The sequence below is a fragment of the Centruroides vittatus genome, unplaced genomic scaffold (assembly GCF_030686945.1).
Source record: "Centruroides vittatus isolate TY-2023 unplaced genomic scaffold, ASM3068694v2 contig_1416, whole genome shotgun sequence".
NCBI lineage: Eukaryota > Metazoa > Arthropoda > Arachnida > Scorpiones > Buthidae > Centruroides > Centruroides vittatus.
The window spans coordinates 511,947-535,133 of NW_027120889.1; the positions used below are offsets into that span (position 1 = coordinate 511,947).

Sequence of the window (23,187 nt, forward strand, 5' to 3'; positions counted from 1 at the left end):
ATAAGCTGCAAGTTCCAAATAAATAAATAATAATAAACAAGGGAATGAAGTGTTACCACATAATACCATTAAATTATTATTGTTGTTGTTATTATTTTATTTATAATAAAATTCATTATAAGAGTTGAAAAAAAACAAAATTTTAAATAATATTTTTGAATAAAAATAACTTTTTGAGGGTATTTTTAGAGAAAATTTCCTTAAAAAAATTCCAATTTTAGATTAATTGTTATTTTATAAAATACACAATAATTTATATTAAAAGTAATAATAATAATGTATTAAAATACAGCCAAATAATGAAACCTGTCTACAACGGCCACGTCTAAACGGCGGCCATTTTAACAAATATTTTTAAACTGTTGTAGAAAATAACCTCTAAACAAAGGCTACCTGTGAACAATGGTAATTTTTATGTTCTCGTCCGTAGCCGTTGATCACAGGTTTGACTATTTTACAATAATTTTTATTATTTTTTTTTAATTGTTGAAACACTCTTTTTATGTAAAATTGTATATACATCCAAACCTCTGTATAACGGCCACTACCAGGAATGGCCGTTGTTTGGAGGTTAGTTTGGATAAAAAAATTCCTGAAAAATGTCCGCTGTTTAGAGGTAAAATGCCACAGAAAATAATTAAATCCAATATTATTAATTTTAATAACTATAGCTTCATTAATGATTAAGGTCCTACGGGCAAACAAATGGACAAACAAACCGATCACTAAAATAACTTTCTCTTTGTTTTTAAAATTTATTATAAATGAAATAATATTTTTAAAAATATATTTATAATAATAATAAATGACGTAAATATGATTTTAGAAGTTAATACTTTAGTTTGATTAATATATTATATATATTTATTTATGTATTTTTCTTTAAATATAAAGACACGTTTCCTCTCTTTAAAAAATTCAACCATATTTCCTGTACAAAGTTCGTTTATTACTTGTACAAAAGCTTTCTATTACAAGAAAGGAGAAAGGAGTAAAATATTTCTATACTAGCAAACAATAAATCATGGAAATACACCGACTGCATCATACATCATCTTCTTTATCCGGAGGCAGGTGATCAGGAAAAGCTTTATATTCTCTAAAGGCGAGTCTCCATTATTGAACGCATATTTGAGTTCAAGACCAGCTATATATATATATATATATGTATATTTTATTGTACGAACAGTTTGTCGTATAACTGCTCCTATACGTGTACCGTATATACAGTTTCTTTTTGAATTATTTTTTGGCTTTCATAAGTTTGATGAACCGTTCTTGATTTACGATCTTGTTGTTTCCTCTTTTACGAGGTACAACTTTTAATTAAATAATTCTCGAGTTCAAGAACCCGAAACTAATGTTTGTACTTAAATACAATTAATTATATATGTCTGTTTATAAAATACAAGGAAAGGAAAAGGCATTCGGAGACGTTTTATCTTAATATTTTAAAAATTCTTTTACTTGAAAATACTGGCGAGGATCAATGTTACGTGGGTTTAAATCAATAATTGTTTCAAAAATCTCTTCTTTTACACGTTTGTGGAGGCGTGTGTAAAGTTATTGCCGTTTGATAGAGTAATACATTAATTGTTATATCATTTAACGGTTATTTTTTTTAATTTTAATATCTATTACTCACGTGATCGTTTTACAACAATCATATTTCAGTTACATCGCGTAAACGACGAGACCGTTAATTGACGTCATTTAACAGGCAGCAAATTTAACGGTCGTTAATATAAAAATATATTCTACGTGCTCTACTTTTTTATCGATATAAATCACGTGTTTTTCGAAAGAAACACAATAAAATCGATGGGAATTTTTTTGAAATATTAATGCCACAGACTTATTTTACGCATCTTTTGTTAATTTTTATCGTTTTAAATAGAAATTTTACTTTATTTTATAGGAGAAATAATAGAAGAAATTTCGGTATTTTGTGTAATTTCTAGTTTGTGGCGGGTCAAGAATCTTATTATCGATCCGCATCCCACTAGAAGACATCACGAATGACATCTGGCGCTTAGTCAATACACTTGATTACCATTGCATTATACAGAGATCTTTCTAGAGATATGTTAATTCGCTATTCTTATCTTTATCACCTTTACCTCCATTATTTTTAACGAATGTTCGATTTGATCTTCAAAAATCTTAGTTTATCGAATTCTAAAATCAAAATATAATGGTATAATCCCATCAAATGCACGTATCGCTTATGCATTAACGAATAAGAATGCTGTATAGTAAAATCTGTGACCTTTAAAGAGTAATTGATGACATATTTGCGACATAAGCGTATGCGCGACAAATCGCGTCGCGTCGTGTCGCATCGCAAATACGTAAGATGTAATAACGATCCGAATTTTTTAATGTAAAATTTTCATAAATATTTAATAAGAGATTGTATATTAATATAAATAAATAAATAAAGTATGTAGTAAGATATATTTCGTAGAGATTTTGTAAATATATTTTCAATAATTTAATGCATAAATCGAGTAAATTATTTTAGTAAAACACTAAAATTCTGTCGACATTTAAACAACGAAATATTAAGCGCGCGACATACGCGGCGCGGCGCAAACAATCGCGTCGCCTCGTGTCATGTATAAACAAACCGATGTAACTCGACCACGTGTAATTCCTACGCATCATATATAAAAATTCGTTAATTAAAATCTTATCAAAATTTTTAAAAATAAATATATTATATAAAAAGTACATTTTAGTAATAAAATTAATTGCTATAAATGTTTTCTTTTCGTTAAAAATTAGTAAGAAACCAAAGAGCATTATTAATGTTCATAAATCTTTATTTATTTAAAGAAACACACAGAAAAAGATATATTTTCACGTGCAGTAACACATTAATCGACATCATCAATAAATCTCTTATATTGATTTTCTTCAAGGAATGCTCTATAATTAGGAACTGCTGCAGAACCAATTAGCATCATCTATAAATAAATAAATAAATAAAATAAAGCAATGTTTTCTGTTATTTTATTTGATTCATCTTCGAATAATCAATAGTTTCAATCAATAATAAAAATAAAAACAAAAGAAGAAGAAGAAATTGAAAATCGATAGAGGCAATGCTTCTTACTAAGGAATGGAGGTAAAATTTTCTAATATTATTGTTTGTTATAAAGAAATTCTTTTATTTATTTTACGAATCAATAATATAAATAGATACATCTATAAGATTTACATAATAAAATAGCATTTTTCTATGCGCAATTTTTCTAGGATTTGAAATTCGAAATTTGCTTAGAAATGGGGTCATTATCCGTGATGTTTGAAACGATCTTCCTGTGTAAAAACCGGTATGCAAAGCTCCCTCTTCTAGGATATTTATGTAATACAGTCGAGCCTCCGATAACGGCCACCTCTCTACAGCGGTAACCTCTAAACACAAGACATTTTTTTGTAAAAATAAAACTCCAAATAACAGCAGCCATTTTAAAATGTCCCTGCCGCTCTTCAGAAGTTTAGCTGCATTTAAAAATTGTTGTAATTGGTTTGAATTTATCTAAGTTATATATTTAAATAAAAATAAATAAATAAATCTTTCATAAAATAGCCTTATTTAATCGAGCAATTGTTAAAAATAAAATTGTTATTGTTGGATGTGCATCGCTTCGCGTCGCGCGCCGGCTATCAACAGATATTACTAATGTTTAAAGTTTATTTGTTTATTAATTTAAAACGTTTAATCGCATAGGAAATTATAAATTACTTTCGAATAGGTATTTTAATATATTTAGTGAAAAATTCCTGAATTCTTAACGGAAATAAGGAAAGTATACAATCGATAAATCGTTGCAGTCATGCAAGCGTCGCGCGCTGTCGCTTGCGATATTAGATTCAAGTATTATTCGATTGTTTCTATTACTTTTAAAGAAATTAATTAAAAATTATAGAATTAAATAAAAATTTAATGTATGAATAGATTAGAAACATGCACAAAACAGTTATTAATTACCAGAAAATATAATAAAATACACTTTTATTAAATCTTTGAAAGCGAAGCGACGCTCTCGACACTTTCAATACAAAGGAAACTTAGAAAATTACATAATATTAATAGAAAAAAGAAAGTTCTTTAAATACTTATAAGATAATGTTATCGTGTACTGTGTATGTAATGTTAAAAGAAGCTCTTATATAAGGAAATTTGCATTTATATGGAGCTAGAATGAAGCATAAATAATATTTATAGCATCATAACGTGTACATATTTAATGATACTGCTTTATATTAAAAATTTTATCGAGTTATATAACAGGTTATATAAGAAATATATCCAGTGACATTTATACTAGTTGGCTAAAGCTGTCAGGATGGGATTAACAGAGAGGAAGAAAAATGGTAACACCAAAAAAAAATTCCTTCTCCTCCTCTTCCTTCCTATACACTACTTGATATAGAGTTAGTTACAAACAGCAATTATCAAGTAATTCTAGAATAATATCGTCTGTTATAATAATATTATTCAACTCTTAAACGTTGTTATAAATTCCTATATTGTATAATGGATATGCTCATTTTGACGTCTATATAAATTTATTTCACTTCTATGTTAATTTATGTAGAATAGGAATAAATTAATTCTTATACATATTATACTTATATAAGTTACTTTATATATAAGGTATGTAAATTAAATTAGCTTATTTAAATATTATTATTTTTTTATAACATACTTTTATATATTTTTTATGTATTCTTACTTTTTAACTATGTAATTTTAATTTTAAACCTTATTAATTATTGGGCCTCAATTCGAAAAAAATTGTAAACCTATAAATCCCCCACAGTCGTCCGTCTGGCTGTCTGTCCTTTCTGAATCTCTAGATAATGTTATCAAGAAAAGTATGATGTACAGGGGCAAGATATTACTAATTCGAGATGGAAAGCATATATTTTATATTAAATAAATTAAAAATATGATTAAAACTTGCAGCGTTATTAAAACATTTTTTTATAATTTTACATATTTTTTTAAATATATAACACTTTAAACACAGCTGTAACGTTAAGATAATGTCCTTAATTTAATCACTTTATCACTCTATAAAAAGCTTTAAAGTGATAAAATATATGCTTAAATATTATCTTAAAATCGTTTTTTATTATTAAAATTCGATCATTTTTGCTAAATGACTTCCTTTTCCAAGAAAGTAAAATTCAAATATCATAGCAAATGATATAAAGTCTGTCTAGAAAGCATCATATCCTTATTTGGTTTACCTGAATTATTCAAGTCAATATGTGAAGATATGTGAAAATTTTTTAAATTTCTATTCCTGCTATCAGCAGTTATTATTCTCTACTGAGAATTCCTTTTTTAAAAGAAAAAATTTCAACCTGTCCTTTAATAAAAATTAATGTAATGTATTTATATATCACACCATAAAATATATATATACCTGATAGAATGTGAAGGATATTTTCTCTACATCTAGATTTATGACAGTAATACTATTAACCAGAAATGGTAGACTAATAAAAAGAAAAGATTTTTCTGTTTAATTTCCAACCTTGCCAGATGTTCTTAACGATAAGTATCTAAACTGCTATCTGATATACGATGAATCTATATCTGAAGAGTTACATTGTCCATGAAGTTGGCTATATATTATACAATCCTATGAAGTCTCGTGCCAAAAACTGAAGATGTACAGTACAGTACATCGACAATTTGTTTCGTTCTTTATATTTTATATAGCTCCAAAAACCTAGTTTTTATCGTTATATATATGTGGTTGTCAACCTTTTTCGCTACCTGAGCCTTCGGTGAATAGAGTTTTAACACTGAAAGATCCTTCTTGCGTACCCTTCTTGGTTGAGAACTACTAAATAAAAGCATTAATTTATATTTTATAATTTTGAAAAGTAAAAGTTATCGAGAATATCGGCTCAAGCCTCCCTCTACCTCTTCATCTTTTAATTTTATATTCTTCTTCAATAAAAAATTAAATTGTAGATCCCTTGCAAAATGACCTACACGCATACAGGCAGTGGTCTGTTTATCAAATTGTTTTTTATTATAGAATCAATTTATCTAATTCTAGATAATAGCAAAATATATTTTCAAATAATTAATTAAATTTGTCGATATATTACGTAAAATCTCGATAACAAGACAATAAAAGAAGATAAACTTTCATTTAATGATTCATCCAGATCTTATAAAGGAAATTCTGATTCATATCGTGTGACCTAGATGATGTTAGTTTATTATCTAAACTACTGTATAAGAAAGATATAAAACAAAGCAACGTTCTGAAACTATATTACAACAAACAACCCATATCTAAGCTGCTCCAAAGAAGAAATCATTTAATAATTCTCTCTATGATCAATAACGTCGTACGATGCTTGTTATTTTCTTCTCCTCCTAAATTCCGCGACATACTGAGTAAATTTTCTTTATTAAACTATTAAAAAAAGTACGAAATAAATCTTTAAAGCTATTAGCAGAGAATATTTTACTTAGAAATATTCCATGATTAGGCATGGTGACTTTCATCCTTTAGAGGCCAAGCCTGTTATCTGCTCATACCCGTCAGCTAGGAATTACATTGCATAAGTTATCTCATCTGCTATCCGTATTACTGATATACTATAAAAAATGGGTGAGTATATTGGAGGGTTAGCAGGGTCACTGAACCCTGTAACATCTACACCACTGTGGTGACATATAAATATATTTTTTAAAATTTAAATAACGCCTGCAGTTGACAGATACCTTACTCCAAGTATTGAAAAGTTTTGAATCAGCAACACCTACACACGCAATAAAATATAGTTATACAGTGTTATAGAAGTGTCACGTGATAAAAAACACACATATTAATAAATAAATACCAAAATTCTAACCTTATTCTCTTGTACTGGCGATGATGAATCTTTTATTAAACAACAGAGTGGGCTGTAAAGTATATTAAGCAAGCCAATGAATCTCATCAGAGTAGGGAATCCCATTAAATTCACTAGTTGACTACCCACAAGTGGTCCTAAAAAATTGCAATAAGGCGATCACATCTTCACAATTAAGGTTCTAATCATAAAATAATTAATGTACCTAGGGAATAAGCTAGAGAGACTGAAACTTGAGCCAGAGCGTAGACACTTCCATAAACAGAAACATGCCTTTTATCCACTAAACTGGCGAGTAAAGGCATTAAAGCAGCATCCGCCACTCCTGTAAATAGTTTAAAAAGTACATAAAATTAATTCAGATTCTCGCTACAAGCAATACAGTAATGAAACATGCACGCGCGAAGCGACGCGCCGCGGCGCGTCGCTTCGCGCGTGTGGTAAACCTACCTATACCTAAACCAATTCCAAAATGGGGAAGTAATAAGTGTGTAACGTGAACGGCAAACGGTATCTAGAAACATTTTGAAAGACAAAAAAAAGGAAGATAATTAGCGTTGTAAGCGGGTTTCTCTTAATGAATATAAACTTTGTGTTAAAGACTATCAGATAACATCGTTCCATTAGCTTTAAAGCATAGTTAAGACGGTCATTCTTGATTAAATTCGCATTATTAGATCAAAGACGGAAGAATTAATGACGTAAGCCACACCCTTCATCTATCTAAATGTAGAAAGTGAGAAAATATTACTTACTGTCATAGCGCAGGCACCCACCAAGAATAGAGAAAGCATGGCAGTTAACCACCTGACCAATAAAATTTGCAGAAATATATTTTCAAATTTAAATAAATACCAACGTTCTGTTTGATTGGAGTAGCGACCTTTTACGTCAATTTGACGTCACTTCCTCAATTTTATAATTCTCAAAAATGACGTCAAATTTACGTATAAGTGTATGCACTATTTCAACCAATCGAAAATGATTTTTTTTTTTACCTTCCAAATTTAAAGCTAATTGGTCCGAAAAAATTCGTTCCTATTAAATAACCCAAACTGTCGGGTATAAATACAAGCCCTAAAAGTAAAGAAAAAATTAAATATTATAAATACAGTCAAACCTGCGAACAACGGCCACTGACAAGAACATTTAAAAATAACCGCCGTTTGGAGGTTTGGAGATGACCGATTGTATTTTTTTAATTTAAATTTTAATATAAATATAATTAATAAAAAATTTTAAATAATTATATCTTTTATATCTAATAATAATAATAATTAAAACCTGTGTAAACCGGACGTTACCGAATAATTTCGGCAGGTTTCCGTTTTGGGCAGGTTTTACTATAGAAAATTCTTCGAAAAGGAGCAATTTTCTACAGTAAAGCCTGCCCAAAACGGAAACCTACCGAAATTATTCGGTAACTTGCGATTCCGGTTTACACAGGTTTTACTGTATACTTTCTAAATAATATTACTAAAAATTTATGGAAATTTAAGTTTTAAAAATAAATAAATAAATAAAATACAAATAGATTAATATTTATCCCGTTAATTCTCGAGGGAAAAAAACGAGAAATTAATTATAATTATATTGTTATCAGTTGGATAATAATAAATTTAATAAAATGATCCCTTGTGAGAAGCAATAAGATTCAATTGACCTAATTGCCATTTAGGAGGGGACATGACTTCTATTAGCCAGATGGGCAAACATGGCTCCAAGATAGACATTGCCGACGTGGAAATACAAATAGCACCTACGAAAACAATAATAATAACAATGTTAACAATAACAGTAATATAAATGCAAAGGGGCAAAGGGTGGCCCAAAATTTAGTTAAGTAACTTTGCGAAATTCTTTATATCTAAAAAGTTTGGAAAACTTGTTTTAAATGAGTTCCTTCTGGTTCAAAATTGTTCTTGATCCTTCTGTTCTTGTTCTATTTGACAATATAATTTGACATGGCTTCAATACTGTCAAATTGCGTTACTTTAAAATACTCTAACAGATTGTAAAATTTCTTGCAAACAAGATATTGTAATTAACTAGCTTTTGAGCCGTTCTGTGTATACAAGAGAGTATTTCAGGGGGGTACATACCAACGGTTACGGCTATTTGGGGGTCGATCAGTAGATTGAAGAAAGTTGAGTGCGATGAAACCTGTGAAAAAAATAAAATAAAATTAATAATTTTTAGTTAAATATTTATAAATAATTATCTGCGTGTGCCCTGAGTACTCGGGTTAAAGTTAGAGGTGTTGGATGGGGTGGGATTTCACAGATTATTCAAGGGTGCCGAAGAATATCCATGCCAAATTTGATGAGGATAGGCTGAACGGTATAGAATTCTTTACCTAACAAATATACGTAATAAGTGAAGAGAAGTGGGCTTTTAAGGGTGATTGGGGGAACTCTCACAATATTTGTTCTAGGGTGTCAAGGATATCCATGCCAAATTTGATGAGAACGTTGAACGGTATAGAACCCTTTATCTAACATACATACACATACATGCATATTTTGATTTATAGTCTATAGATATAGAAATTTTAAAATTTCGGTAGGTAAGTTATTATTATTTTTTACTTTTATTTTATTTTAGAAAAGAAAATCAGCTTCATTAAAGAAGCAACTGCTTGTGACAACATTGGAAGATTCAATAAACTGTCGATCCTTTAGTTGTCAAAAGGAAAAGAATCTTTTCTTTTCTATCGAGAGCGCTTTGCATCACCAAACTAAACCCAATTTGTTGCCTCTGCAATGTTTCTAGATAGAGAAACTTCAAAGATCTTTTTTCCCCCTTCCTTCTTCTCCTTTGATATAATATATTTTTGTATTTTATTTTTTTTTAAATCAACTTTTATGGAAATAATAATGACAACAATGTATTTTACATTATTAAGAAATAATAATAACAGAAGAATTCAGCTTTATAATAAGTTGTTCTTACCTCCGATCGAAAATTTTGACGTAAGAAGATTACCTGAAAAACTGTAAATATACGAATTTGTATTTAAAAGTAATAATAAGGTTTTAATATTTTAAATATTTAAAAAACAATTACCTGTTACTAAGAGAATTAAAGCCGCCATTGTTAGAAAAAGAGCCGTTTTTCCGACAAAATCGTACATTATACTACCGAATGGATATCCAACTGTAAAATGAATACTTTAGGAATGTTTATTCAATACTGTACAGTCAAACCTCTATATAGCGCCCTTCTAAATAGCGCCACACTCCGTTTAAGTGCCAATTTCGGAGGTAAAGACGTGGCGCTAAATCGAGGATTAACTGTATTTGCTTTTATAAAACAAAATTGAATAATTTACAACAATTAATTATTTTAATTATTTATTTCTCTGTGACGTACTTAATACCCCAAATGCAATTCCTCCCATAGTTATTCCCATTATGCGACTTCTTTCCTTGTCTTCTTGATACTTTTCGGCAATTACACCCATTCCTAATAATATAAAAATTTTAAGTTTATTTTGTGTATTAAATTTTTATTATTTCAGAATATTAATATTTTATTTATTTATTTTGTGCAATCATCCTATTAGATTAAAAATATGGCTGAAGTTTTGTACTGAAGTAGATATTGTGCTGCCATCTGGTAAGTGGTATTGAAATTATTTTAAAATTTTTACTTTTTTCTCGTGTTTTTACCGTTTTTTTTTTGGTATAAAATAAAATATAATACATTTTTTATAAATTTTTTAAATACTTAATAAACATTATATAATTAAATTATACTTATGTTTAGTAACAAAAATACAATATGTATTTGGTGTACTGTGATGTTTATATGGATTTGCCCCAGGGGATGTTCCTTGGAAAGACTTTTATCGGAAACTAGCCCTATTTAGGTGTTATAAACGTGAAGAAAACCCGGAAAATTCCACGTGGCAGTCCATCAGATCCGAACCCACGATCAACTATCAGTGTTCAGTGGTTCTATCCACTGGTGAAGAAAGGCTGGAAGAAGCTAATCCACACGTGAGCCTTGGCCATTTTGGATTAGTTCCTTCTAACCCTTATAGACATGGGTGTCTGTAAAGAAGAGTAAACGAAGAATATTCCACAAATTATAATCTTAGAAGTAACTTTATACCTTTGATGAAATACTGTATTCTATAATCTTCTTGTGAAAACCCCCAAATATTAACTAATTAGATAAAAATGTATTGTCTTCAAGCTTTACCCCCCTTTAAAATTTTGTGCCCTTGCTTATCGACCTTATAAACCTACACATATCTTTAATATTTAGATCAGTTTCTAATATGTGAATACTGTATACAGCTGTAGAGTATAATTAGGTTCACAAGGATCATTCTGGATCCTTGTCAACCTGATCACGTGGAGTATTCCAGGTTTTCTTCACGTGTCTAACACCTAGAGGATAGTGTCCTATAGGAGGTTCCTTTTGACTATCGCCCGGATATTGTATTGCCAAATGATAAGTGATGATTAATTAATACCTGAAATGGAAATGCACGATGATCCGAGTCCATGGATACTTCTCGCCATAAGTAATAAAAAAAATGTATCACTTGATGCAAATACTAAAATATACAAAATAAATTAATCCAAATTTATTTATTTCTTTTAATATTTTGTTAATTATTCATTTGTATGAATAAAATATAAAATCATTACTCACGTAGGCAAGATATTATCAATATAATCGTTCCTGTTACAAGGGGATAGATATAACCCATTCTATAAAAATATAATAAGATTTTTATTAAATTTTGAATTAAGTAAATTTATTATTAGTTAATTTTATTGTATTTTTAATAACCGTCAAAGAAAATTGCTATATTAATAGGGTTTTTTTTTTAAAAAAAATCCGTTTAGTTGCATTCATTTATCAATGGGAAAGCTGTGTGTCTGTTCTTCTGCCTACGCATTTTCAAATTTGCTGAGTTATATAATATACCACTAGGTTAAAAATAAATTTGAAATAATATAACTACCTGAAATTTAGGACAAAAGTGACTGGAACGTACCAGAATCACCGCCATATTGAAAAATTAAGCGCAAAATTATATACAAAATGCATCCCAGTTTTCATTAGACATCACGGAACTTTAAGAGTAACTTTATTTAATATTTATAGCCCGTGTACATTGATTCATATCTGTAATGCGTTACACGACCGAATTATTCAATATGGAAAATATTTTTATATACAATACACAAACTAATTACGTGTGGCACATATTTGATATACATTCATTCACAAAAAAATTACGCATCGAGATAGAGGTTTTGACTACTGTAAAACTTGGCACACTGCTGCAGGTATTTCAGACAGGTATGTGGTGGTGGTGGTGGTGGTGGTGGTAGTGGTGATGGTGGTGCACGTCAGGTAATGCCAGAAGAATTCCTCTATCTTAGTATCCTATATGAAGATTTTCAGACATTTACCGTCCTGTTTACCTCTTTGAATGTATCGAAGATATTCCCTTTTTGAAGATATTCGAAGGTATGTATTGAAGGTATATTCCCTCTTGAACCCTCTTTGAAGGTATTCGAAAATTAGCATGGTAGCAACCGTTAGGAGTCTACTTCGTTAGCAACGGTGCCGTGACAGAGAAGCATAACCTGCACATGACAGCGACGAATCCACATTCTGTTTGGAAATGGACGACCATCTTGACAGACTATGGAGGACCACTGGTAAGCGCTTCAATCACACATTTACTATTAAGCGGCACACTGCTCCCACTACCGGAATGATGGTTTGAGGAGTCATCTGGTATGAATAGCATCGATACGTTCAAAAATCCTGCACCCTCAAGTGTTGTTCTTCACGGCAGGGATTCAAGTCATTTTCCAGCACGATAATGCTCGGCCGCACTGGAGTTTCTCAAGAATGTGTCAGCCACGTTGCCATACTTTTTCAGCTGCATGGCCTCCATATTTGCTATTCATTGGCCATTTGCGGGACCAGGTGGGACATCAGCTTCGTCATGAACGAGAGTGAGAAATCTGCAGCGGCAGTTGCAACATCTGTAAACAAACTCGTTACAGGCGAGCACATATATCTGTACGTATGCCTCTATGTTCACATGTATCCGGGCAAGAGGAAGTCATACAAGGTACTAAGGTTGTTTTATATTGTACCGTTTTTATTAACAATATGGTAAATTATTACATTGATATTTTATATTCGATAGAACTTTATAACATCTGAAGCCCCTATAAATTAAGCTTTTCCATTCTAACGCACAGCATTGCCGGTGCAGTTAACTATAATGGGAATCACGTAATTACAATCGTAGTGTTAATTAGTCTGATAATATAACTCGACTCGAGGTTATATGTAGGGAACAGTGGAGATTTTCAAAACTGTATAGAAATATCTGGTGGCCGTTGGGATATCAATATGTTTGTCTTTGGATTTTCTGATCTTATAACACATCGATTGGAGTTATAGTGTTATGGTCGTTGTACATACGCAATATAGTAAATAATGGGGTATTTCAAACTATTGTCAAACAACAAACAATGTCTGCAATAATCCGGATCGCGTATAACATCGAATTTTACTAAAATACAATAACATCCGTTAATCCGACATCACTTCCTCCAGGTGCATAATTAACGAAGTTCTACCTATTGTCATACATCTATTCAACGGCTATTAACAATACTTGCCATTCACCATTTCACAGTGAAAGCAACGAGATACATGTTTTGGAAAATGAGGACTGTTCTTTGGTAGATACTTCTCGCTGTTATTCTAAAATTAATAGTAAGGGGAAGACTGGTAGAAGTCAAACGAAGCACGTTATCAAGAAAGTATATTCACGCATTAAAGAAGCTAATCCTACACTAATCACGAAGAAGCTATTGAAGAAGCCTCAAAGCTGTCTTTGAGGCGAAGAAGCAACAATTGCTGGTTAACAGAATCAAAATTGTACAATTAAAACAACACAAAATTCTTACAAATTAAATTAAAAGATAAATAAAAAAGCACTAAGATAAAAAAGAACAGCTTTGATTATCAATTCTACCATTTTTCCAAGTCTAGGGTGCCAGATGATCCAAGACTGTCCCAGATTTTTTTCGACTGCCATTTTTAGCGACAGGAGGACTTTATTCTAAAATCTCTTCCTAAAATCAAGTATTTTTTTGGTTTTCCCCACGTTTTACATGTATTTCTGTCTCTGGCAGAGTAAAAATACACATCCCGAATGTCCTGGAATTGAAGGATCCCAGTATCTTTCGGAAAGAACTCAATTTGTCCAGAATTTTATCTCAAAAAATCCAGCAATTTAAGCTAGTCTGCTGTACAAAAAGAAAAATAAGTTGGTATGAATCAACTGATTCTATGGCTGATACACATGCAAATAAACGTGGCTTTGTCCTTTATCCTTCATTAAGTATGTTTCATTGTGAATTAATAAGATTGATTATTGAGAGCAGTGCCCTGTACGAGCTGTTAAGAAACCAACGAAATAATTCATTCCTGTGTTTTATATGCTTTATTTTAAGTTCCTATTCAAATAAATTATTATTATTGATATTATATATTTAAATTAAATATTGTACAGCAAACTTGGCGTTTACGATCGAATTGATTCTTAGATAATGGTCGTCAAGCGAGTCATTTTACTTCTCATAAATTCAATACTATCAACTGAGATTGTGCACTTGTAAATGTTTTACGTATATAATATCACATAAATATGTCTAGCCAAAAATATGGCACTTAAATAAGGCATTTTATATTTAGAAAATTGAATATAAAATTGATATCAAACTGGGGTTTGAAGTGAACGGTTGTAAAATGGAGTCTACTTTATATTTAACGACTTTTCAGACATTTCAACACAACTGTAGAAAAACATAAAGAAATATTGTGTCTTATAAAGTGACGAACATTTTACCCTCCTTGCTGTTATACTATAAAGAGGAAAAGTATGTCGATAGGTCAAAAACCGTTCCTACCCGAAGATTTTTATATTTTTAGACCCAGGTACTTTGAAACGTCAATAAATGTGTGTCTGTGTGGGAGGGGAACGTTCATCCACTTTGAAGCTTAATAACTCCTGTATCTTTTGTCAGAAAGTTTTGAAATTTTGCAGATAAGTTTGTGTATAACAGAGAAATGTTTTCAGAAATTTTCACGAAAATCGGACCGTTGGTTTGTGAGATATGCCCCCTTAATATCTCCCGAACCAATGTGAAGACTTGAAGAGGATTAGCAATTATTAGGAATGAAATCAAATAAAGGATGCCGGAAAAGTCTAGAAACAACGTTGACATTTTTTTATTAATATAAGAAACAAATTAATTTTAACTATAATTTATGTATCGTTTGACGAATCGCGCACAAAGATGACAGTAGTTAAATGATGGAGACTAAACAATACACCTTTTAAAATTAAATTGCGTGTAATATAATTGTAAGAACAATATTATTAATTATAATCAAACATAAAACAATTTCCATTGTCTTAAATATTAAAATCTTTACCGTACCTGTTAATAATAGCTCCAATTAAAGGATTAAAAACGAGTTGAGTGAGCGCTTTAGAAGCTAACAAGATTCCAACTAATCCATTTTCTTTATTAATATTTTTTCTTAATAAATCATCATAACTTCTGTAATTTGTATAATTATAAACAGTAGAATTTTCAGTAATATTCTGGATCCATAGATGATCATTTGACTCATTTTCATTAATTATATTTTCCAATTGATAGATATAATCAGGAATGATAGGAACTGAAAAAATAAAATAAATGCATTCGATTTTTTAAAATTATTTTTAACATGTTTACAACATAGAAAACAATTAAATTCTATTTATATGGCCATTTAATTTGAATGAGTCTAATGATTTCAATTAAAAGTAAATTAAATATTCGATTTTCAAAGTGTTAATTCGAAGTAACTTGACTACTGTCGCCTCTAATAACAACTTTTCGAATAGCGTAAAAGTTGATACTTTTTTAAATTAAATCATTAAATTCGATTACGTTTGGTTGTAGATTGAATTCAATTCTTAAATCAAAGCACTTAACAAGCTTAGAGGTATGTCCATGCAAATCTTTCCACATGATATTGTGGTTATGAAACCACATGTTAAAATTTAAAAACATTCCGCATTTGTTTTACCGTTTTAGAATATTTATATGTAAAAATAGCCTATTTTTAATATAAAGTTCTGTCTGTTGTGATAAAGATAATTAATTGGTCGTAGTATTGTATTATATACATTATGTACTGTATAGGCCAACAATACAACACTACAGTATTGTATTACATACAATACAATACTTGATCTTATAATACATTAATGTGACCAATAACGCATTTTACACAGAAGTAAAATGGGTACTCTGTTGGCATAAATATTGTTTTGGTCTATTTGGTTACACGCGGGCGATTTGCCGAGGGGATGCCTCTCTGGAGGACTTTCTATGGGAAACTGGCCCCTATTTCGGTTTTACTAACGTGAAGAAAACCCGCAAAACTCCACATGGCCAGCCCGTTGACGAAGTGCGAACCCACGTGTTTAGTGGTTTTAACCACTCGGCACTGGGAAAGTATTGCTTTTCTTCTGTGATATTGTGAATCTCATATATTAATTTACAGATTTCTATTATAATATGTATTATACATTCATTTATAAGTAACCTCTTTTGAGATCTGTTTAAATAAAGGTACCCACCAGTGGCCGAATGAATATTGAACACTGTCGTGGATTAGCGCCTTCCAATGGGCTGGCCACGCAGAATTTCCCGGGTGTTCTTCACGTTAGTAACACCTAAATTGGAACCAATTTCCCTTAGAAAGTCCTGCCAGGAGGCACCCCACTCGGCAGATAGCTCGCGTGTCGCGTTGTCGTTTACTAAAAACTCCACGCAGCCTGTCAGTCGGTTAGCCGCGAGTTCGCTCTTCACCACCAACTACCAGTCTTAGTGTTTTATCCACTCGGCCAATGGTGGGTACAATAAGGCTTTCTAAATCATATCCAGACCCACAATGATGGCGAAGCACGAGGCACGACGTTTTGCTCACCAGGATTCGATCCCGGATGCCCGGAAGCGAGAACTTATCTAACTCAGCCATTCGGCCATTCGTTTTAAGGCTAAAATTAACCCATATACAAATTTAAATACCTGTAAAATTGCAATATTAATGTTTTATATTTGCACTCACCTATTAAAGTCAATAACATATTATCCACCAGCAAAGAAAAATATATTAATATAACCATAACGCCAGTTGAATTTTGAATTTTTAATAAGAAACTACACAATCTTTCATTCTCCTCCATAAATAAACTTCCACTAAAATAGAAAAGAATATATTTTAGGAGAAATTTATATTTATTAGTGTTTTAGTCACACAACAATGCGACTCGCTTCGTGTTTCATCGCGTCGCGTCGCGCGAGGCGACGCTACGCGAACATATTTATATTTTTAATTGAAATATATGTAAATTAAAAATACAAAAATAAGCGAATTTTTTGTATTATTATTTAAATTATTTTTTTAAAAAAATGGAGGAATTTTTAAACAAGATTTTAAAAAAATTGTATAAAAAATAGGAATTTTTTATATATATATTTTTTTAAAATAAAATTTCAAACTTACCCACTTGAGACGAGAAGTGTTAAGTAAAAGGAAGACAAAACATTACTGGAGAGATAAAAGTGCAGGCTTTCATCTTTCTAAAATCCAATTGGTGGAAAATATAATTTGAATTGTGCGTCATCCAAGATGGCCGCTGTTTAAATATTTTGTTATTTTATTTTATTTTATTTTTTTTAAAGGTGCATTTAATACTGAAAAATGCACAAACGTTACCTTAAAATGCAATGTGAAATAATATTAATAAAAATTTGATTTTTGATTAAAATAATATTTAAAAAAAATTATTTTAAAAACTCGCACGTAATAAATAATAATATTATAATTTAAAAATAAACAATAAAATTTATATTTTTTATCGTAATAATTAATATAAATAATTCCAAATATTTTAGTTGCTAAAAATATTTTAAAATATATCATAAATTGGGGGAAAAAATTACAATGTTTTTAAAATATTACCGTATTAAAAATACTGGATAATAATTTATAATTATAAAAATAAAATTAAAATAATAATAATAATAGTAATAAAAGAAAAGAATTATGTTAACGTTATCTTTGTCATCCAGAAAGGACTAAGTCCCAGAATAATGATTTAGTAAATATAAAAATTTGACATAAAAATACTTTATCTAGAAAAATGTATTTGTCTAGAATTTGATACAATGATTTAAAATATATTAAAAATAAAATAGCAATAATATATTAACTATAAAATCTCAATATAAACAATAATAATAATAATATACGTTTAGACAGAAACAATTATGAATTTCGCTAATTTAATTAATAAAGTTTTTAAAAATATATACTGGTATTTTATTTATATTCTATGTACAATATTTGTAATATTATTAAAATCATTTTTAAATTAATATCTTCATTAATTTATAATAAATAAATTTTCTTTACCATAGCAATTGTAATAGAAATATTACAATAAAAACAATAATATATTTCAAAAATAATAATATTTTTAATAGAATAAACAATTCTTATGACGTTTTTTATAATTAATATATGTAAAAATTTTTATAGTTAGTTATTTGTGTTTATGTTTTAAATATATATATATATATATATATATGTATGTATATTTTAAAAAGCTTTAAAAACACATGCAATAAAAATATTAACCTATTGGAAAGAAATATTTAATTAATGGGAAGCGTGTCTACATGAAATAGCGCATTATCCTATGGGGTAAAAGAACAATTACCTGTGGCCCCACCAACGGAGGCCCTAAAGCAATCTTTTATAAGAAAATATTTCACAAAAAGTTCCCCAGAAGAAAAATATCTGAAGTCAACACTGTACACGAGGCCCTTAATTCAAATTCTGCTGGGCCCCATGAAGATATAGCGCGCCACTAAATGTCTCGTTTGCACCAATATCATCACCCTTTAGAACAATACTTCTCGTTTATTATGAAAATATTTTAAATTTTATTAAAATAATTTAATTATTTGTTTTATTTATATAAGAATTTATTTTTATAAAAAAAATACCTTTTAAGACAGTAAAAAAACGTTAACAGGTGTCTGTTTATACGTTTCTATCACGTGTACAACACGTGTTTTATGACTTAATCAATTTTTCCAGTTTTACAATTTAAATTCATTGGCATGTTATCAATTCTATTCATAGCTATTAAAATTATTTATCACATTTAATTTATGCATGTTTTAAAATCTTTTTTTTTTTGTATGAATAATTATCTCTACAAAAAATATACGATCGATAAATACCGTATTTAAAATAAAAACTACATTATATTCTATAGATTTTTAAAATATTTTTAAAAATTAAACTAATTAATTATTATCATTTTTAGAATATTTAAATTAAATAAACGAAGACTATTCGATGAAAAATTTAGCGGTTTCACACGATATTTTTATTTTTATTTTAGTAATTGATTAATAATAAGTCAACGGTCTGTTACGTAATAATGTACATATGTTACAGTTCCGATGACTTTAATGTGAAAAAAAATCCTAATTACGCGACCAAAAAATTGCTTACTTAAAAAAAAATTATTCAAAATTAACGAATAATTAAATAAATTGAATTGTTTCCTGATTAAATTAACAATTTAATCAGGTCGATAATTCTTTATTCTTCTATTCTTTCTATTTTTGTCTAGCTACTTACTTGAAAATTCGCTGAATACTAAAATATAATTTGTTTAATTTTTTCGGATGTAGAATTAGTTAAATAATTAAAATTAGTTATCATTTTTATATAAACTTATCTAAAAATATTTGGGGGTTGTGTTGGAAATGGGTGATGTAAGGTCAAAGGTCTTAGTAAACTAAAATGTACATTTATTGACCATAGTGTTTACAATAATGAAACTGAAAACACAAAAACTGCTCGGGCTAAAATTAAGAGAGAGTGAGCTTTAGGGTTTTCTAGGGTGTCAGAGATTATCTATGACAAATTTGGTGTGGATATGTTAAACAGTAAGAACCTTTTCCTAACACATATATAGATTTACGTATGTAATCAAAATACACATATTTCTCAAGTTATGCTAGTTGTATTTATATATTTTTCACAAATAAACATTCTTCATACACTTTACTATATTAAAAACTTTAAATTCTCTTATAAAATACAGTATTATAAAAAGCAATGCCAACTCGAATGAATAAGTACATAAACTAATTTAAATTAAATTTTTAATAAAATAATTTAAAAAGTAAACAGTTTTATAAGCTGGAACCGTTATGAAACCATTGTTTAATTAATTCATAAACTGGTATTATGGAATGTAAAAATCATTCGGGGAAGAAGAAATTTGGAAAAAGTCCATATTACATACACTTAATGATTTCGTCTCTACAAGGTGGTCCTTGAAATTTTTCAGGTGTTTGAATTAATTTGAAACATTTAAAATGGAACTTTATTAACAATTAATTTATAATATAATTATTCGTTTGTTTATAATTATAATTAATCCTTGCTGAATGTTTATTTTCCTTAAAAATGACCTAATTAATCTAGTATTTTCAAGGTAAAAAAACGATGATAATTATAGAAAAGATTAGTTGGGTGTGGCGATTAGCACGCAAACAAATTTTTATGCATCTTTCACCTGCATCCTTTGATAACTAAATGCCATTATACTTATATTTTAATTTTTTTTTTAAATTATGTATAATAATTTAATATATAATATAATAATTAATTTTGCTTATTAAAGAGATTCAAGAACTTTCTCTTAAATCTCTCTCTCACAAGAGAGATAATATAAATCCAATAATAAATAATCAATAACTTTTAAGCAAATTCTAGAATATATAGACCTATATGTATATATTTAGAAAAATGACCAGGGTGTGACCAGGAAGAAAGAACAGGCGACATTGACCTGATTTCGAACAGCTTTTTTCCTTTGGACATCTTCCGTTCATCATCAGCATCACCTTGATGATTATGTTCAACCTTCTGGATTCATCGCTTTAGAGTCGTTTTACTTGAATTTCTTTATTTAATAACTAGTCCAATGTCATTTGGATGGACTGTGAAAAATATATATAAAGGGGTGAGTAGAGATGCACAGACAAGATCAGTTTTCAACTATCTATCTTCAAGATGAAAGCTCTTGTAAGTAAAATATAATATATGGTTTCTTTTCCCTTTCAGTTTACAAGATAAAATTATGTTTCTTTTATAGATCATTCTTCCATTGTTGTTTGTCGCTTGTCTGTCCGCTAATGTGGCCGTAAATCTAGGAGGAGGAGGCTATAACTTCAATTATAACACAGGTGATGCCGGTGGTCACGCCCGATCCGAAGCCGGTAGAGCTGATGGCTCCGTTTCTGGATCATACAGCTACCGAGACCCTAGTGGTCATTTGAGAAAAGTGGACTACGTAGCAGGACCAGGAATCGGTTTCCAAGCCTCAGGTGATGTAGGTGTCGATAAGAACACCTTAGCTGCTGCAGCTGCCGTTGCAGCTCAAGCACCAAAAGCTCCCGCACCCGTTTCACCCGTTTCACCATGGGGTGCACCTTTCTACGGACATTACGGATGGAATGGTAGATGGTGAGGGTCTCAATCAAAAATTTTCAAAACAATTTTTTTTACTTACAATTTTAGCATAATTGCTGTATTGCTTGCTCATTTTGCAAAAAGCCAAAAACAAAATGTATGTTGTGCTATGTATGTTTATCTGCTGAAGCAAAATAAAAATCTTTTATTATAATCTAATCACTTTTGAGTTGGTCAATGAAAAGGTCAAAGTATTTGCAACAGATTTTATCCAAGTTATTATTACTATTATTATTTTTTAACTCCCTTCCTTGAGAACACTAACGGAAGTATTCTGTAATCAGAGTTAGAGTTAATTAAAGTAATGCCAATTTCTTACAAATAAGAAATAAATTGCCATTCATAAAGTCGAGTAATCCTAACAGATTCAATTAGCTCTTATTTTTTTCTTTAAATTTTTATAACAATCCCACAATTGCTTACTTTTCCTTGGCGTGACGTCCTGAGTATTGCTGTATTTACGCCATTTTCTATGCACGTGTTTTCTTGTAACCAATCAAGATGCCTCTTACGAAGGAAAACTTACGTATTCTCGGACGCAGGATTGTTTTAAAACATCAATGGCCCGTAAAACTAACCTTATAAAATGAAGGTTGTACCTCGTGGTATCTAATATGGGAGCGCTGTTTCATTAGGGCGTGCTGCACGCAACACTAATAGAATCGTTTTTTACGTTATCAATACCAAATGAATAATCACTGTAATTGGCTGCAGATAACACATGATTTTCACGTCACTACTTCTCGCTCCGAGGCCTACGAGAAAGACAGGCCAGGACGCATAGATATTAGAAGATTGTCATGTGATCAACTTAGTGCTATGGGATGGAAAACGTGTTTGTTTCTATTTATATACAGTATATAGTGGATTTATTGTGAATTATCATTAATGCCCTCCTGCTGTTTCAACAAAATGTCGGGTCAACCTTTGAGTTTTCAATAAGGTCCATTATGAATTGAAACTATCGCGATTTTTAGAGCACAATGAATCATTAAAGTAATAAAGCTTAATTTAAAAATTTGTTTATGAAAACTCTGTTATGAATATAAATGCAATAATTATAGAAATAATGCAATATAGAGTATTTATTTTTATTACGTTCTGATATATATTTTTTACATACATTAAAATATCTTACAAGTTAGTATAGAAAATTAATACAAAAAATGGTTTACAGTCGCAAAAGTAATACATACAGAATATTTTGCATAAAATTTATTTTTATGATTATCTTATACAGTCAAACCTCGGGTTACGAACTTAATTCGTTCCTAAAAGTTGTTCGGAAACCGATTTGTTCTCACATTTTCCATAAGAAACCATGTAAAATGGATCGACTCGTAAACCAGAGCCTTACTTTTTTACCTTTTTAGCTGTATTGCATACATAGAAATATATGCAATGTAATATTATCTATATCTATTTTATATATTTATTAAAAGCAAAATGTTTTAGACCATAGTTTTTATTATTATTTTATTATTTTTAGTTTTAATTAACTGGCTACCTAGTAATAATAAATACTAGATATTAATTAATTAATATTATAATATACAGTATACGATTATATTAATAAATTTTATTTAATTTGAATTAAGCACCTTTAAA

General features: G+C 29.6%; 2 protein-coding genes and 1 long non-coding RNA gene across 5 annotated transcripts; 2 read left to right on the forward strand and 1 right to left on the reverse strand.

Moving 5' to 3' along the window:
• The first annotated feature begins 919 nt into the window (after positions 1–919).
• Positions 920–3,393, forward strand: LOC136968226 (uncharacterized). Its single transcript, XR_010879624.1, has 3 exons — positions 920–1,105; positions 2,925–3,130; positions 3,262–3,393. It is a non-coding gene; the product is annotated as an uncharacterized lncRNA (long non-coding RNA).
• On the reverse strand, positions 2,823–17,635 carry LOC136968224 (synaptic vesicular amine transporter-like). 2 transcript variants are annotated; one of them, XM_067262202.1, is made up of 17 exons: positions 17,521–17,635; positions 17,083–17,213; positions 15,396–15,642; positions 11,563–11,621; positions 11,381–11,464; positions 10,270–10,362; positions 9,964–10,053; positions 9,850–9,890; positions 9,000–9,060; positions 8,561–8,656; positions 7,896–7,974; positions 7,653–7,704; positions 7,348–7,411; positions 7,103–7,222; positions 6,898–7,034; positions 6,767–6,804; positions 2,941–2,969 (listed from the first exon to the last, which is right to left on the reverse strand). In XM_067262202.1, exons 2-17 carry the CDS (start codon positions 17,198–17,200, stop codon positions 2,966–2,968), a joined length of 1,383 nt encoding a protein of 460 aa, XP_067118303.1. In that variant the 5' UTR covers positions 17,201–17,213; positions 17,521–17,635; the 3' UTR covers positions 2,941–2,965. The 2 variants fall into 2 exon arrangements, with proteins under 2 accessions (XP_067118302.1, XP_067118303.1); XM_067262201.1 differs by lacking the exon at positions 6,767–6,804 and having other exon boundaries at positions 2,823–2,969.
• LOC136968225 (adult-specific rigid cuticular protein 11.9-like) lies at positions 9,790–21,660 on the forward strand. Of its 2 annotated transcripts, XM_067262203.1 has the most exons (4): positions 9,790–9,892; positions 10,463–10,515; positions 20,850–21,132; positions 21,203–21,660. In XM_067262203.1, the coding sequence occupies exons 3-4, from the start codon at positions 21,121–21,123 to the stop codon at positions 21,575–21,577; spliced, it is 387 nt and encodes a 128-aa protein (XP_067118304.1). In that variant the 5' UTR covers positions 9,790–9,892; positions 10,463–10,515; positions 20,850–21,120; the 3' UTR covers positions 21,578–21,660. The 2 variants fall into 2 exon arrangements, with proteins under 2 accessions (XP_067118304.1, XP_067118305.1); XM_067262204.1 differs by lacking the exons at positions 9,790–9,892; positions 10,463–10,515 and adding an exon at positions 15,853–15,951.
• The last annotated feature ends 1,527 nt before the right edge of the window (positions 21,661–23,187 follow it).